Here is a 17,910-nt window from a genome sequence, read left to right on the forward strand (position 1 = left end):
CCCAACCAAGTGCATAGGGGACCTGACCATCTCCCTGAGCAATGCTGGTAATCCCAACATGCTTCAAAGTTGCCGCCATCGTCCCCGTGCCAAAGTCGTTGCCTCAATGGGGTCGTGTTCATGTCCATCGTCCAGAAAGGCTTCGAGAAGCTCATCACAGGGCATATCTGCCACCACCATTCACTGGACCACCTGCAGTTCGCATCCAGACCCACCCGCTCTATGGATGATGCCACCCCCCCCCCCCACCCCCATCTAGTCCTCACCCACCTGAAAAACAAGGACTCGTATGTTCAAATCCTGTTCATTGACTTCAGCTCAACACCATTACACCATGGTTCCTGATAAGGAAGTTGAACCCTCCTGGTTCTAAACTCCTCCCTTTGCAAATTGGACTCTCGGCCTCCTGTCGGGGAGACTTCAGGCCGTCCGGATCAGTAACAGCCCCTCCCAGACCCTCACACTTGAGCACGGGGCTGCATGCTGAGTCCACTGCTGTTCACCCTGCTGACCCATGACCCACACACAGCTCGAACCACCCCATCCAGTTCGCCGACCATTGCGACTGTGGTGGGCCTGATCAGTAAGGATGAGGAGTCAGCGTGCAGAGATGAGGTGCAGTCGCCAATGGACCAAAGCAGAGTCAGCAATGTTAATGAAATACAAGAGATGGTTGTCAACTTCAGGAGGGCGCTGGGTGGGGTGGGGGAGCCACACTCCCCCAACCATTGACGGCTCGTCCGTTGAGGCCACATCAAGTTCCTGGGCATTCACTTGCGGAGAATCTCACCTGGTCCCTGAACACTGGCTCCATGCCAAGAAAGCCCAGCGAAGGCTGAGGAAAGTCCATCTCCCCCACCCCCCCACCACACCCCTCCGTCCTCACTACATTCAACAGAGGACACACCGAGAGCCTCCTGTACAACTGCATCACGGCCCAGTTTGGAAGCTGGACCCACCTCCTCCCTGTGGAGGAGGGTGGTCAGTGGAGAAGATCACTGGGGGCTCTCTTCCTCCCGTAACAGACGCCTACAGCACTCGGTGCACATGGAAAGCATTGGGAAGGAGTCCACACACCCCTTACGTCAACTGTTCTCTTTTCTGCCATTGGGTGGGAGAAACCGCAGGCCACAGGCCCTGACGCCCAGGTCAGGTGACAGATTATTCCACCAGGCCATCAGGCTCCTGAACTCTCAGAACATCCGTGTGCTAGTAAATCCTGGATTTGTTTATCTGGATTTGTTTAACATTTATACACGAGTCATGTTTCTCTCTGCGGAATCTGTCTTCTACACATTTTCTCATGACTGCACCTCGTCTCTGCACGCTGACTCCTCGTCCTTACTGATCAGGCCCACCATGGTCGCGTGGTCGGCGAACTGGATGGGGTGGTTCGAGCTGTGTGTGGGTCGTGGGTCAGCAGGGTGAACAGCAGTGGACCATGCTCAGTGTGAGGGTCTGGGAGGGTCTGTTACCGATCTAGACGGTCTGAGGTCTCCCTGACAGGAGGCCGAGAGTCCAATTGCAGAGGGATGTGTTTAGACCCAGCAGGGTTCAACTTCCTTATCAGGAACCATGGTGCAATGGTGTTGAGATGAAGTCAATGAACAGGATTCGAACATACAAGTCCTTGTTTTCCAGGTGGGTGAGGGGGGTGGCATCGTCTGTAGAGCAGGTGGGTCTGCACGTAAACTGTAGGGGGTCCAGTGACGGGGACAGCAGGAGCTCAACGTGCCCTGCGATGAGCCTCTCGAAACGCATCCTCAGGGTGGCCGTGTGCATGACTGGGCAGTCATCATTGAGGCAGGACACTTGACGCCTTCTACACCCAATTCAACCACCCCTCAGCACCCCTCCCAACCACATCCCCTAATGATCCCACCCTGTCCGTATCCGTGTATGCTGCCTTCAGGAGAGCGAATCAGAGGAAAACATCCGGCCTGGACGGAGTTCCCGGCCAAATATTAAAAATCTGTGTTGACCAATTTACCGACATATTCAAGGATACCTCCAATATCTCACTCCGTCGGGACATGGTCCACATCTGTTTCCAACAGGCAGCAATCACCAAAGGTATAGTAACCTGCCTTAATGACTATCGACCAGTAGCACTTACATCAACAGTGATGAAATGTTTGATAGGCTGGTGATGAAGCAGCTCCTGTCTGAGCAGTGGCGTAGATCCATTCCAGTTCGCCTATAGTAGTAACAGGTATACGGCACATGCCATCTCACTGGCTCTACACAAAAGCCCTAGACTACCTGAACAGTGAATACACATCCATCAGGATGCTCTTTATCGACTATAAATCAGCGTCTTACACCATCATCCCCTCAAATGACCATCGTTGTTTGTCATTGATATCAGTGATCTGGATGATCATGTGGTGAATTGGATTAGTAGGTTTACAGATGACACTGAGATTGGAGGCGTTGTGGACAGAGAGGAAGGTTTTCAAAGTTTGCAGTGTGATCTGGACCAGCTGGAAAAACGGCCGATGGAATTTAATGCAGACAAATGTGAGGTGCTGCATTTTGGAAGGATAAACCAAGAAAGGACGTCCATGGTGAACAGTCAGGCACTGAGGAGTGTGGTGGAATAGAGGGATCTGGGGATGCAGATACATAATTCCCTGAAAGTGGCATCACAGGTGGACAGGGTTGTAAAGAGAGCTTTTGGCACATTGGCCTTCATAAATCAAAGTATTGAGTACAGGAGTTGGAATGTTATGGTAATGTACAAGACATTGATGAGGCCACATTTGGAGCATTGTGTGCACTTTTGGTCACTGAACTACAGGAAAGATCTCAATAGGATAGAAAGATGCAGAGAAGATTTACTAGGATGTTGCCAGGACTTCAGAACTGAGTTACAGGTAAAGGTTAAACAGGTGAGGACTTTATTCCTTGGACCATAGAAGAATGAGGGGATATTTGATGGAGGTGTTTAAAATGATGAGGGGGACAGAGCGAGCAAATGTAGGTCGGCTTTTCCAACTGAGGTGGGGGGGGGGATCCAAACCAGATCACATGGGTTAAGGGTGAAAGGGGAGAAGTTTAGGGGAGGAGAGAAAGGGAATTGAGAGGGGGCAGAGAGAGAGGGAGAGGGGGAGGAAGGGGTTAGAGAGGGGGAGAGAGAGGAGGGAGATGGAGAGGGGTTAGGGGAGTGAGAGAGGAAGGGGGAGTGGGAGGGTGGGGGTGGAGAGAGAAAGAGCAGGGGAGGGGAGAGGGTGAGAGGGGAGAGAAAAAGAGGGGAGAGAGAGGAAAGAGGGGGATGGAGAGGGGAGGATGATGGAAGAGAGAGCAGAGTGAGTGGAGGGGGAATAGGGAGGGAGAAGGGAGGAAGGGGAGGGGGCGAGACAAAGAGAAAGGGAGAGAGGGGAGACAAAGAGGGGAAAGATAGAGAGGGGGGAGAGAGGAGAGTAAGAGAGGGGAAGGGGATGGGGAGAGAGAGGGGGGATAAAAAGAGGGGAAAGAGGAGAGGGAGGGGGAGGGAGAGGAAGGGGGAGCTGAGCTGCAGAGCCACGTTCCTTTGGGTGGAATTTGGAAGTGAGCTGCAGGAAATGAGGGTGGACTGAGCAGAAGTCTCAGCACTGCAACCTCACCTCCCCTCTGTGGGAGACATGAGTCAGCGCTCGGGCAGGAAACTACTCAGGCTGTGGGCAGGGAGCTGACAGAACCACACCCTGGCTGGGGAGGCATACCATAACAGGAGCCTTGTGTGTGTGTGTGTGTGTGTGAAGGGGCGGGAGAGGGAGGGGAGAGACGGAGAGATAGAGAGGGAGGCAGAGGGAGAGGGGGAGAGGGAGAGGCGGAGAGATAGAGTGACGGGGAGAGAGAGTTAGTGTAAGGGGGAGGTAGAGCGGAAATTGAGGGGTGATAGTGGTGGAGATAAAGAGGGATAACGGGTGGAGAGAGACGTGAAGATCCAACTAGGGAGGAGAGCAACAAGGGAGTGTCCCAGCACCGCTTGGAATTAAACGGGCAACACCAGATTCAGGTACGGGAGCGCTCGCTCCTCTCCCTACCCTCCCCTCCCGTCCCCCAGCATAAGTAAAGTAAGTAAAGGGCCCAACCACCAGCCCACTCCCCACCCTGGGCCGAAGACCTTCCTGGAAACCCCGCGGGACAGGAGGCCATTCAGCCCCACCACGGCCTGCTATGCCACTGCCGGAGGCTGAGACGAGAGAACACTCAAAGACCCTGGCCCTTTCCCAACCCCTTTGTGGTCCCGGGAGAGGGAGTTTGACTCATTGACCAGGCACATCCCCATGATATCATTGCTGGGATTGAGGGAGCGCCGCGCTGTCGGGCAAAGGGAGAGCTGCCATCTGGAAAGGGGTCCAGAATCTGGGAACAGGGTCCAGAATCGGGGAACGAGGCCCATAATTCGGGAACAAGGCCCACAATCCAAGGGCCGGGACTGAGGGAGTAGTGCACTGTCAGGGAGGGGGGAAATGCATATACTCCAGGACCTGTAATCCAGGCCCACACTGGGTTTGGGCCTCTAATGCAGGTATACTCTGGGACTGGGTTCTCCATCCAGACCCACTGTCCCAAGGGCTGAGATTACCTGTGCGCTGGGAGTAATTCGGCTTCTGCCACTCTGGTACTGACACACCCTCCTCTCTCCTCCTGCCAGGACGATGGCCTTGTTGAACCTGCAGGCCCTGACCTCACGGCTGGGCCTCTGCCGGCTGGCAGCAGCCCTCTTCACCTGCCTGGCCTTCAGTCTGGTCATCCATGCCGGGGCCTGGTCGGGTAGGCTGGGCAGCTGGTGCATCTTCGCTTGGATCTTCTCATTCACCGGCACAACGCTAGTGCTGTTGCTGGAGCTCACGGGCCTGGTGGGCAAGGCCCCCGTGTCCTGGCGCAACGCCCCCATCGCCCTGGCAGCCCTGTGCAGCCTGCTCTGCCTCTCGGCCTCCATCATCTATCCCATATACTTCGTGGATGCGGCAGGTCGTTCTGAGAAGGGCTACACCATATCTGCCACCATCTTTTCCTGCCTGGCCACTCTGGCCTATGCCGCTGAGGTCTCCTACAGCCGGGCAAGGCCTGGGGAGACCAGCGGCTACATGGCTACTGTGCCGGGCCTCCTCAAGGTGGTCGAGGCCTTCACGGCCTGTGTGATCTTCGTCTTCGTCCCCGGCGCTGGCTACACCCGCTACCCGGCCTTGCAATGGTGCCTGGCAGTCTACAGCATCTGCTTCATCCTGGCAGTCATTGTCATCCTCCTGTGTGTGACGGAGCGCACGGCCTGGCTCCCCTCACCCCTCGAGCGCTCGCTGGGTGCCTACGCCCTGCTCTGCGGCCTGCTCTACGTCAGCGCCACTGTGGTGTGGCCCATCTACTGCTTCGACAAGCGCTATGGAAGTCCGCAGAGGCCTTCCCACTGCCCGGGCTATGGCACCTGCTCCTGGGACCTGCAGGTGGCTGTGGCCTGCCTCACCGCCTTCAACCTGCTCGTCTATGTGGCCGACCTCGTCCACTCCGGAAGGCTGGTGTTCATCCGAACCGCCTGAAGGCCTGATAGGAGGGTCCGCAGGGTGGGGGGACCGATGGGAGGGGGGTCAACGGGGTGGGTGGGACGAGATGGCATGAGGAGGACAGACCTGGAGTGTGTGATGAAACGGGGAGAGATGGGGGGTTCACTCTGTGTTCCACCCCAGGAGTGTGTGACGGGACGGGGGGAGAGGGAGCTTCACTCTGTGTCCCACCCCAGGAGTGTGTGATGGGATGAGGGGGAGAGGGAGATTCACTCTGTGTCCCACCATGGGAGTGTGTGACGGGACGGGGGAGAGGGGGCTTCACCCTGTGACCCACCCCGGGATTGTGTGAGGAAACTTTTCCTATCTCTTTTTGGCCTGTTAATGTTGATAGTTTTTTTTACATCTGTATCACATGTCGTATCTCAAATATACTGCTTTTTCACCAGCTGCTTTGTGTGTTGGTTTATCGTTGACCACCCCGACAGCACACACAAACCTCAAACTCAACATCTACCCACTCCCTACCAACAGTTCCGTGTCGGTCCCCACATTGATCCCACTGCCCCGCTCTCTCCCCACAGGCTCATATCCGTCCCCACACTGATCCCACTGCTCCTCCCTCCCCACAGCTCCGTGACTATCCCCACACTGATCCCACTGCCCCCCCTCCCTCCCCACAGCTCTGTGCCCATCCCCACACTGATCCCAGCCCCCCCACCCTCCCCACAGCTCTGTGTCCATCCCCACACTGATCCCACTGCCCCCCCCCACCCCCGCCCTCCCCACAGCTCCGTGTCCATCCCTACACTGATCCCACTGGCCTGAATGCATTTGCCTGATGGTTTACTCTCTGGAAATTGGATCTGTTCCTGTTCATTCCTGGAGGATGGAACATTTGACAGAGTATTCGCCTGTTTCTACAGCAACGGTGAAATTCCAGAGGAAACCTGGATCTGCAGGGAATGTTGGAGAGCTGTTTGTCAGTGTCAAGTGAGACGGGTTGGAGGGGAGACAGTGAAGAGAGATGTGCAGAGAGAGAGATGATGGGAGAGAGCAGGGACATTTACTGTCACATAATAAATCCGGTGAAATATTTCACAAAATTCCCTTTTGGCTGCTGTAAGGCAGAGAGATTTGCCATCAGCAGAGACTGCCTTAAGTGCCTCTTACAGTCAGAGAGGGAGAAGCCAGAATCCCGCCCAGAGTCACTTGAGTCTCCATGGGTTCACCTCCAGCCCCTGTAGCCCAGTCCAAACCATCGGCGATCCCCGGACTCCAGATCCAAATCTCCAACACGGTCAGGGACCCTCTAGCACCCTTTCACATCCCGAATCCGATACCTGATACCCCCTCCGGAAAGTCTCCATCCCGGTGCGAGCCCCTTCACCGCAGTCCACAGCCCAGCGCCAGCCCCTTCACCGCAATCCCAAGCCCGGCGTGAGCCCCTTCACCCCAGTTCCCAGCCTGGTGCGAGCCCCTTCACCGCAGTTCCCAAGGTGGCGCGAGCTCCTTCACCGCAGTCCCCAGCCAGGCATGAGCCCTTTCACTGCAGTCCCCAGCCCAGCGCGAGCCCCTTCACCGCAATCCCCAGTCCAGCGCAAGCCCCTTCACTGCAGTCCCCAGCCCGGCGCGAGCCCCTTCACCGCAGTCTCCAGCCCGACGTGAGCCCCTTCACCGTAGTCTCCAGCCAAGCGTGAGCCCCTTCACTGCAGTCCCCAGCCCGGTGCAAGCCCCTTCATCGCAGACTCCAGCCGCCGCAGCCTGTGTGTCCCTCAGCCAGGGGACTTTGGACGTGCAGATCCCCACCTCCCATCACATCCAGAGCATCAGTCTTTGTTTTTATCTGTATATAATCTCCAGGGGGAGCTGAAGTAAGGATTGGCCCATCGGAAGACGAGTAGAGGGATATGATATTAGGGAATGGGGCTTTGAAGGACTATTTTGTGTCGTTTGTCACAGAGGAGGACACGCCTGATGTGCCAAAGACTGATGCTCTGGATGTGATGGGAGGTGGGGACCTGCACGTCCAAAGTCCCCTGGGCCTGGCCGAAGGCATCCCGGGCCACTGAAAGGCAGAAACTATTGTGATAATTTCCCTCAGTCCCTCAGCCACAGCCTGCCCCCTCACTGATCCGTCACAGTCCCCCACGGGTCGTCTCCTCTCCTTCTGCTCCTCAGAACAGGGTGAGGGGAGGGAGTAGCTATCCCATTTTCTGCTGCCCAGCGCCACTTTCTCTGCTTCCCCGGAGTCTGCAACCCCTCATGGTCCACTGGCGATCGCAGGGCCGGGCGTTTGGATGCCACGGGGCAGCGCTGCCTCCTCTCCCTGCTCCCGCTGGGTCCGCCATCTCCCTGTCATGTTCCACATCTCTCTGTTTGGCCCTGGACTCGATCCCCAGTCAGGAACCCTGATGAACACCAGCTCACTGGAGGGAGCGCGCGCGCGCACACATACACACACGCGCCAAGGCAGGCCGCGAAAATAGATCTTTAATTACTTTGCAAGGCGCGGGGACTCCAATGACAACAGGGAGCAGTGCCATGAGCAGCCAGTCTCGCCATCCCCGAGCGCCCGCCTCAAGGCCAACAAGTCACACATCAACGTGGTCCAACCCCTCAGTTTGCAGTACACTGGGACAGGCAGGAGGAACACAGCCAGGCCATGTTTTCATACTAGTATTGTCGCCAGGCAGCAGGCCCGTTGCCGCAGCTACCCCAGGCCCTGGGCTCGACTCTGTGGTGATGTTAGGCCCGGTGACCCAAGGCCCTGGACTTGTCACCCCAGTGACTTCAGGCCTGAATCCCATATCCCCAGTAACTCCAGGCCCTAGACTCATCTCCATGGTGACACTAGGCCTGTGACCCACCTCTGTGGCAACGCCAGGCCCCGGACCTACCTCTCCAGCAACTCCAGGCCCTGGATCCATCTCCCTGACAAACCCAGGCCCTGGGCCTGTCTCCACAGTGATGCCAGGCCCCTGACACATCTCCACAGCAACCCCAGGCACCGTCTCCACAGCAATGCCAGGCCCATGACCCATATCCCCAGCAACCCCAGGCCCCGGGTCTGTCTCCATGGCAACTACAGGCCCCTGACCCATCACTCCAGTGACCTCAGGACCCTGATCCAACACCCCGGGTATCCCAGGCCCTGGGCCTATCTCCACAGTGATGCCAGGCCCCTGACCCATCTCACCAACAACCCCAGGCCCTGGGCCTGTCTCCACAGTGATGCCAAGCCCCTGACCCATCTCACCAATAACCCCAGGCCCTGGGCCTGCCTCCACAGCAACCCTAGGCCCCAAATCCATTACCAAAGCAACCCCAGGCCCCTGGCCTATCTCCACGGCGACACCAGGCCCGGGATCTGCCTCCCCAGCCCACAGGCTGGTGTGGATGCGGGCGTGCCAGCGCAGAAAGCGCTCCTGGGTGAAGCCTTTGCCGCAGTGCGGGCACTCAAAAGCCTCGGGCGGGCCGTGCCAGAGTTGGTGCCTCACTAGTTGCCGGCGCTGGGCGAACCGGCGCCCACACAAATCACAGCGGAATGACTCGGCGGCGAAGTGCAGCCGGCGGTGGGCCCGCAGACTGGAGTCCAGGGCAAAGGTCAGGCCGCACAAGCCACAGACCCGAGGTTCCCGCCCAGCGTGCCGGGCCTGGTGGCGGGCCAGCAAGGCTGGCACGGTGAAGGCCTTGCCACACACATCGCACAGCCCCAGTCGCTCACCCCAGTTGCACTGGTGCAGGGAGGACACGGCCTCTGAGCGGGTAAAGCTGAACCGGCCACACGTCCGCTGACCCTCGTGCACCCGCAGGTGCTGCTGGAGGGCGTGGGAGCGGCTGAAGCCATCGCCGCATGTGGCGCAGGTGTAGGCCGGGGCAGGGACGTCCATCACTAGAGGGCTATTGGGTGGGGGGAGAGGGAGAGGGGGAGAGAGGGACAGGGAGGGAGAGGGGGGAGAAAAGGGGAGTGAAGGGAGGGAGAGAGGGAAAGTGTTAATACTGCAAAGCTGATATTCTCTGTGTGCCTCCCCTCCCACTTTCTACCAACTATCTCTCCTCTCTAACTCCCCCTCTGTCCCACCTCCCTCCCCCTTCTCCCTCTCCCCCTCTCTGGGGGGGGAGAGTGGGGGGAGAGACTGGGAATGCAGGCTACACGGAGGGGTGGTCGAGGAAGAGTGGAGGGACTTGCTCCACGGAAGTATATTCCACGTAAAAGCAAGAACAGTCAGTGTGTGGGCCTTGAGATGGAGGAAGGTCTCCAACCAAAAGCTCGTGCGTTCAGTCGCTGGGCGTGGTGGGAAACGAGAAGATTGATAAACCCTTAAGAAGGAACAAAGAACCATGAAGCGAGCTCTCAGTAGGGGGAAGGTGGAAAGGTTTGTGAAAACAACAACAGACAGCAAAAGTTTTTATCTATATAATCTCCAGGGGGAGCTGAAGTAAGGATTGGCCCATCGGAAGTCGAGTAGAGGGATATATTAGGGAATGGGGCTTTGAAGGACTATTTTGTGTCGTTCGTCACAGTGGAGGACACGCCTGATGTGCCAAAGACTGATGCTCTGGATGTTATGGGAGGTGGGGACCTGCACGTCCAAAGTCCCCTGGGCCTGGCCGAAGGCATCCCGGGCCACTGAAAGGCAGAAACTATGGTGATAATTTCCCAAACATCTCCAGGCAGATTGGGAAATGGTGCACATCACCCCTCCTGCTCAAAATAAAATAGGGATGTGGACAAGGGATGGGGAACCATAGGTCAGTTAGTTTAACACAGCACAGAAAATAGGCTCGCCTGTGGTGGCCATCATCTCCCTAGCCCACTGATCTGCTCCCACTCCATAACCCTCCAGGCCTCTCCCATCCATGTCTCAATCCAATATATTCTTAAAGCACATGTCGGATGGCAGCTCGTTCCACCCTCCCACCAACTCTCTGAGTGAAGAACTCTCCCCCATCATGTTCCCCCAAATCTTTTCTCCATCTTAAAACTATGACCTCTTGTATTTATCTCCCCCAATCTAAGTGGGAAAACCCTACTCACATCCACTCTGTCGATACCCCTCATAATCTTGTAAATCTCTATCAAATCTCCCCTCATTTTTCTATGCTCCAGGGAAAAAAGTCATCACCTGTTTAACCTTTCACTGCAACTCAGTTCCTGAAGTCTGGGCAACATCCTAGTAAATCTCTGCATCTTTCTTTCTTATTGAAATCTTTCCTGTAGTTTGGTGACCAAAAGTGCACACAATGCCCCAAATGTGGCCTCACCAATGTCTTGTACAACTTTACATCCCAACTCCTGTCCTCAATTCTTTGATTTATGAAGCCCAATGTCCCAAAAGCTCTCTTTACAACCCTGGCCATCTTTGACGCTACTTTCAGGGAACAATGTCTCTTTATTCCCAGATCCCTCTGTTCTACCGCACTCCTCAGTGCCCGATCATTTACTGTGTATCACCTACCTTGGTCTGTCCTTCCAAAATGCATCACCTCACACTTTTCTGCATTAAACTCCATCTGTCATTTACTGGCCATTCTCTCAGTTGGTCCATATCCCTCTGCAATTTTTGAAAACCTTCCTCTCTGTCCACAAAGCCTCCAATCTTGCTGATCCAATTCACCACATGATCATCTGATCATTGATAACGATGACAAACAATGATGGTTGCAGCACCGATCCCTGAGGGACCCCACTAGTCACAGGCCTCCAGTCTGAGAAGCCTCATCCAGCACTGCTCTCTGGCTTCTCCCACACAGCCAATTTCAAATCCAGTTTATAACCTCTCCATGGATACCCAGTGTCTGAATCTCTGATCTAGCCTCCCATGTGGGATCTTGTCGAAGGTTTTACTAAAGTCCATGTAGACAACATCGACAGCCTTTCCATCATCTACCTTCTTGGTAACCGCCTCGAAAAACTCTACAAGATTCATTAAACACAACCTATCAAGCACAAAGCCATGCTGACTGTCCTTAATCAGGCCTTGGCTGTCCAACCATCTCTATATCTGATCTCTCAGAACTCCTAATAACTTACCCACCACTGACGTCAGGCTCACTGGCCTATAATTTCCTGGTTTATTTATGGACCCTTTTTTTAAACAACAGGACAACACGAGCTACTCTCCAATCCTCTGGCACCTCACCTCTGGCCAATAGATCATCCAGGGCCCCTAGAATTTCTACACTCATCTTCCTCAAAGTCCGAGGGGATATCGTATCCGGCCCAGGGATTTTTCTACCTTTATTTGCTGTAAGGCAACTTCATCTCTTCCTCCTTAATCTCCATCTGCTCCATGGCCCTTCTGTTTGTTTCCCTTCCTTATCCACGAGGCCAGATTCCTGAGTAAATACTGATGCATAAAACTGTGTAAGATCATCCCCTCATTTCATGAAGCTCCACACATCGTTGACCACTCTGATCCTCTCGGGAACTAATCTTGCCCCTTACTATCCTTTTGCTGTTAATATCCCTGTAGAACCCCTTGGGGTTTACCTTCACATTATCTGCCAGAGCATCCTTGCATCTTCTTTTCCCCTCCTGATTTCCTCCTGGAGTATTTTCCATATTCAAGTGCCTCATTAGCTCCTTGCCGATCCCTACTCTACACCTCCCTCTTTCTCTTCATTAGATTGCCAACATCCTTCAAAAACCAGCGTTCCCCGAGCCAGCCGACCATGCCTTTAATCCTGACAGGAACACGCAAACTCTGCACTCTCAAGATTTCGTCCTTGAAGGCTGTCCACTTACCTGACACACCCTTGCCAGAAAACAACACGTCCCAAACCACTCTTCCCAGATCCTTTCTCATTTCCACAATATTTGGCTTCCTCCAATTTAGAATCTCAGTGTGGGGACCAGATTTATCCCTTCTTCATAAAGAACTTGAAGCTAATGGCATTATAATCACTGGACCCAAAATGTTCCTCCACACATATATCTGGCACCTATCCTGTCTGGTTCGCTAATAGGAGATCCAGTTTTACACTCCCTCTCATTGGTACCTCTATACATTGATTTAGACAAACTCCAAGCCGTCCAGCCCTTTCACAGTTAAAATGTGGAAAGTTAAAATCTCCCACTATCTCAACGTTCTGCTTCTTACATCGGTCTGCTCTCTCTCTCTCTCTCTACAGATTTGCTCCTCCAATTCTCTCCAGGCACTTCCAGGTCTGTAAAGGCTGAGGTTCTTTGCCCTTATGGCTAAAGACGTACCTTCCCAAATGTACCGTCGCCGGCTCCGAGGCGCAGATTCCAACCCTTCTCGGGGAAGGGTTATCGGCGGTCCATAACACAGCCCTACGTGGTGTGGTCGCACCTTTCCCATTCCTCAGCTCCACCCATGTGGTATTTGTAGAAAACCCTCCCAGCTTTCCTGACCTTGCACAGCTGAGATATTTTCCCTGACCAGCAATCCCACTCCTTCCCCTTTCGTTCCTCCCCCCTCTATCATGCCTGAACTAACCGAACCCCAGATCTTTGAGCTGCCCCTCCTGCAACCAAGTCTCACGATTAACATCATAATCCCACATTTCAATCCATGTCCTAAACTTGTCCTCCTCTCCTTGCATTAAACACACCTGAGAACACCTTTATCGTGTACAAACCTATGATTTCTATCTATACATGCAGTCCTCGCACGACCTTTATCCTCCTCCTTCCCACTGACTGCTTGAAAACTTACTGGTTCTCCTTCCCCTGCAAATCTAGTCTAAACTCATCAGGACAAGGCAAACAAGCCTCCCCCAAGGATATTGATCCCCTTCCAGTTCAGATGCAATCCGTCCTGTCAGCACAGATCCCACCTTCCCAGTGATCTAAACCTAATGCTTGAAGCTGTCACAGAGGAAGAAGGCAAGGCACCGGGCATGGAATGGATCCATCAGGCAGACGCAGCGTGGATTCAGAAAAGGTAGGTCCTGTTTGACAAACTTACTGTGGTGCACAAACAAATGGAGAGGATTCTTAATGATAGGATCTACGAGCATTTGGAGACATCCAGTCTACTCAAGGATAGTCAGCCTGGCTTTGTAAGGGTGAGTTCATGCCTCACAAGTCTAATTGAGTTGTTTGAGAAATTGATGGTCGGGCGGTAGACGGGATCTATGTGGCTTTTTGTGAAGCATTTGACAAGGTCCCCACGAGAGACTCATCCAGAAAGTCACTAAACATGGGATCAGGGGAACCTTGGCCATGTGGATAAATCACTGGCTTGTAGGAAGAAAGCAGAGAATAGTGGTGGAAGGAAAGTTTTCTACCTGGAGGTCGGTGACTAGTGGGGGGAGCCGCAGGGATCTGTTCTGGGACCCCTTGCTCTGTGATTTTTATAAATGACCGGCATGAAGAGGCGGAGTTGGGCAGGAAAGTAGCAGATGGATTCAATCTGGACAAGGGTGAGGTGATGGATTTTGGACAAACCAGGAGGCTGAGACCAGGATTCATGGTTGGTTACTTCAGAGTGTGGATGAACAGAGGGACCTTGGGGTCCAAATCCCTACAACCCTCAAGGTCGCTGCGCAGGTTGGTAGGATCGTTAAGAAGGCCTGTGGGATGCAGGAATGCATTAGTCGGGGGATTGGATTCAGGAGTCGAGAGGTCACGTTACAACTCTATAAATCTCTGGTGAGCCCACACTTGGAGAATTGCGCTCAGTTCTGATCACCTCATTACAGGAAGGATGTGGAAGCTATGGAGAGGGGGCAGAAGAGATTCACCAGGATGTGGACTGGATCGGGAAACAAGTCTTTATGAGGCAAGGTTCGCAGAGTTGGAAGTTTTCTCTTTGGAGCGTAGAAAGATGAGAGGAGACTTGATAGACGTCGACATGATTCTGAGAGGCATCGATAGGGTGGACAGTCAGCACCTGTTTCCCAGGGCGGGATCAGAAACACCAGAGGACGTGTGTACAAAGTGAAGGGAGGGAAGTTTAGGGGAGATGTCAGGGGGATGTTTCTTCACACAGAAAGTTGTGGGGGCCTGGAATGCCTTGTTGAGGATGGTGGTGGAGGCTGGAACATTAGACAGATACACAAATGGAAGAAAAATAGAGGATTTACGGGGTAGGGAGGGTTTAGTACTTTTTAGGAAGGAATACATAGGTCGGCACCACATTGAGGGGCAAAGGGTGTGGATTTTGCTGCAGTGTTCTTTGTTCGACTGGAGTGCTTTGAGGTTATAACTAGGGTGGTAGAGGGGAGCAGATGGACGTTGTTAACCTGGATTTGCAGAAGGTGTTCGATGAAGTGCTGCATGAAAGACTTGTACAGAAGGTAAGGGTTTATGGAGTTGGGGGAGATGATTTAGTATGTGTAGAGGATCAGTTAACAGAGGGTTGGGGGACAACCAGATTTTCTGGTTAGCAATTGGTGATGAGTGGGGTGCCACAGGGGTCGGTGCTTGGCCCGTTCATGGTGTTCATTAACGATCTGGACATAGGGACAGAGTGTAGTGTGTCTACATTTGGTGATGACACTGAATTGAGTGGAAAAGCAAATTGTGCAGAGGATACGGAGAGTCTGTAGAGAGATATCAATAGGTTCAGCAAGTGGCCAAGGTTCTGGCAGACGGAGTGCGATGCTGGCAAATGTTAAGAGTATCCACTTTGGAAAGAGGATCAGATTATTATTAAAACGGTGAGTGATTGCAACATGCTGCCGGGCGGAAGGACGTGGGAGTGCTCATGAGTACATTGCAGACGGTCGGTTTGCAGGCTATTGAGAAGGCCAATGGAACGTCGGCCCCTCATTGCTGGAGGGATTGAGTTTAGGAGCAGGGAGGTTCTGCTGTAACTGTACAAGTTACCGGTGTGGCCGCATCTGGAGAACTGCGAGCAGATCAGGTCTCCTCACTTAGAGGTAGTGCAGAGGAGGTTCACCAGATTGATTCCAGAGATGAGGGGGTTGGCCTAAGAAGAGAGATTAAATCGTCTGGGACTGAACTCGCTGGGATTTAGAAGAATGAGAGAGGATGGAATTTAATGCAGATAAGTGTGAGGTGCTGCATTTTGGAATGACAAACCAAGGTCGGACATCCACGGTGAACGGTCGGACACTGAGGACTGTGGTAGAACAGAGGGATCTGGGAATACAGATACATAATTCCCTGAAAGTGGCATCACAGGCGAACAGGGTTGGAAAGAGAGCTTTTGGCACATTGGCCTTCATAAATCAAAGTATTGAGGACAGGAGTTGGAATGTGATGGTAAAGTTGTACAAGACATTGGTAAGGCCACATTTGGGGCATTGTGTGCACTTTTGGTCACCGAACTACAGGAAAGATCTCAATAAGATAGAAAGATACAGAGAAAATTTACTAGGATGTTGCCTGGACTTCACGAACTGAGTTACAGGGAAAGGTTAAACAGGTTGGAACTTTATTCCCTAGAGCGTAAAAGAATGAGGGGAGATTTGATTGAGGTGTTTAAAATTATGAGGGAGTAAAATTATGACAGAGTAAATGTAGATCGGCATTTCCCACTAAGGGGAGGTGAGATCCAAACCAGAGGACATGGGTTAAGGGTGAAAGGGGAAAAATTTAGGGGAAACTTTTTCACACAGAGAGTGGTGGGGTTTTGGAGCAAGCTAAGGTGGTGAATGTGGGCTCATTTTTAACAATGAAGAGGAATTTGGACAGGTCCATTGATGGGAAGTTATGGACTGAGAGAAGGTCAGTGGGAGGAGGCAGATAAAAAGGTTCAACACAGACTAGAAGGGCGTCTAACTCTCTCCCTCTCCCTCCCACCTTTCACTCCCACTTTCTCTCCCCAACCTCCATACCCCTCAATATTTCCCCTCTCCTCTCCCCTACCTCTCTCCCTCACCCTCCCTCTCTCCCTCACCCTCCCTCTCTCTCTCCCTCCCCCTCTCTCTCCCTCCCCCTCTCTCTCTCCCTCCCCTCCCTTCTCTATTCCCTCCCCTCTCTACCCCCTCCTCTCCCTCTTCTGACCCTCTCCCCTCTCTCTTCCTTCTCTCCCCTCTCTCTTCCCCCCCTCTCTCTCTCCCCTCTCTCTCCCTCCCACCCCCTCCTCTAGCTCTATTTTTCTCCCCCCTCTCACCGATATTTGTTCCGCTCTCCACTCCACTCCGTCTGCGCATGCGAGTATCATCGCTTTGCGCGTGCGCGCCTTCCTCTCCATCCTTTTGAAGGGCACTTTCACGCCCGCTGTGCACTCTGGCTAATCCAGCCGCCATTCTGCCCTGGTCCAGCTGTGATCGTCACGTTTCGTGTTGGGACACTGCGTGGACACTGATCATTCCCTTCCACGGGCGAAAGGTTGGCTCCGCAACTAAATATAAATTTAAACATACTCACAGACCCTTCACATTTCAGATGAATTGTCAGAGGATCCCAAACCCCTGCAGCACCTGAACATCAACGGTGCAGACTTCGGGAACATCCGGACACCAACGGTGCAGACAACGGGAACATCCGGACACCAACGGTGCAGACAACGGGAACATCCGGACACCAACGGTGCAGGCATCGGGAACATCCGGACACCAACGGTGCAGACAACGGGAACATCCGTGCACAAACGTTGCAGACCAGAAACATCCCGACACCAACGGTGCAGACATCGGGAGCATCCCGACACCAACGGTGCAGACAACGGGAACATCCGGACAACAACGGTGTAGACAACGGGAACATTCGGACACAAATGGTGCAGACTTGGAACATCCCAACACCAACGGTGCAGACCTCGGGAACATGCGGACACTAACGGTGCAGACCAGGAACATACAGACACCAACGGTGCAGACAACAGGAACATCCGGTCACCAACGTTGCAGTTGACAAGGAACATCCCGATACCAAAGTTTCAGACATCGGGAACATTCGGACAACAAAGTTGCAGACCTCGAGAACATCAGGACACGAACAGTGCAGACATCAGGAACATCCGGACACCAACGGTGCAGACAATGGGAACATCCGGAGACCAACTGTGAAGGCAATGGGAACATACCCACACCAACGGTGCATACTGGGATCATCCAGATACCAATGGTGTAGACAACAGGAACATCCCGACAGCAACGATGCAGACCTCGGGAACATGCGGACACAAACGTTGCAGACCAGGAACACCTGGACAATAATGGTGCAGAAAGTGGGAACAACCGGACACCAACGGTGCAGACAACAGGAACACCCGGACACCAATGGTGAAGACCATGAACATTCGCACACCAAGGGTGCAGACATCAGGAACATCCACCAGTGGTACAGCCAACAGGATCATGCGAACAACAATGGTGACAAATCAGGAACATCCAGACACCAACGGTGGAGAGAACGGGAACATCAGGGTACCAAGGATGCAGACCAGGAACATCTGGACAGCAACAGTGCAGACCTCGGGAACATCGGAACATCAAAGTTACAGACAACAGGAACATCTGGATCCAACATTACAGA

At 53.5% G+C, this 17,910-nt stretch overlaps 2 protein-coding genes across 5 annotated transcripts; one reads left to right on the forward strand and one right to left on the reverse strand.

Annotated features, from left to right (window-relative positions):
- Nucleotides 1-3,776: 3,776 nt before the first annotated feature.
- LOC138756405 (myeloid-associated differentiation marker homolog) lies at nt 3,777-5,937 on the forward strand. Its single transcript, XM_069922898.1, has 2 exons — nt 3,777-4,000; nt 4,643-5,937. The coding sequence occupies exon 2, from the start codon at nt 4,647-4,649 to the stop codon at nt 5,523-5,525; it is 879 nt and encodes a 292-aa protein (XP_069778999.1). The 5' UTR covers nt 3,777-4,000; nt 4,643-4,646; the 3' UTR covers nt 5,526-5,937.
- Nucleotides 5,938-7,967: 2,030 nt separating this feature from the next.
- On the reverse strand, nt 7,968-16,734 carry LOC138758220 (zinc finger protein 787-like). Of its 4 annotated transcripts, none has more exons than XM_069926836.1 (3): nt 16,544-16,734; nt 11,732-11,842; nt 7,968-9,392 (listed from the first exon to the last, which is right to left on the reverse strand). In XM_069926836.1, exon 3 carries the CDS (start codon nt 9,380-9,382, stop codon nt 8,084-8,086), a length of 1,299 nt encoding a protein of 432 aa, XP_069782937.1. In that variant the 5' UTR covers nt 9,383-9,392; nt 11,732-11,842; nt 16,544-16,734; the 3' UTR covers nt 7,968-8,083. The 4 variants fall into 4 exon arrangements, with proteins under 4 accessions (XP_069782937.1, XP_069782936.1, XP_069782935.1 ...); XM_069926835.1 differs by lacking the exon at nt 16,544-16,734 and adding an exon at nt 12,706-16,232; XM_069926834.1 differs by lacking the exon at nt 11,732-11,842.
- Nucleotides 16,735-17,910: the final 1,176 nt, after the last annotated feature.

Source organism: Narcine bancroftii, chromosome 3, assembly GCF_036971445.1.
Source record: "Narcine bancroftii isolate sNarBan1 chromosome 3, sNarBan1.hap1, whole genome shotgun sequence".
NCBI lineage: Eukaryota > Metazoa > Chordata > Chondrichthyes > Torpediniformes > Narcinidae > Narcine > Narcine bancroftii.

What these genes read in the sequence shown, in the direction of transcription:
- LOC138756405 (XM_069922898.1), top strand. Translation starts at nt 4,647, where the DNA reads ATGGCCTTGTTGAACCTGCAGGCCCTGACCTCACGGCTGGGCCTCTGC.
- LOC138758220 (XM_069926834.1), bottom strand. Translation starts at nt 9,382, where the DNA reads ATGGACGTCCCTGCCCCGGCCTACACCTGCGCCACATGCGGCGATGGC.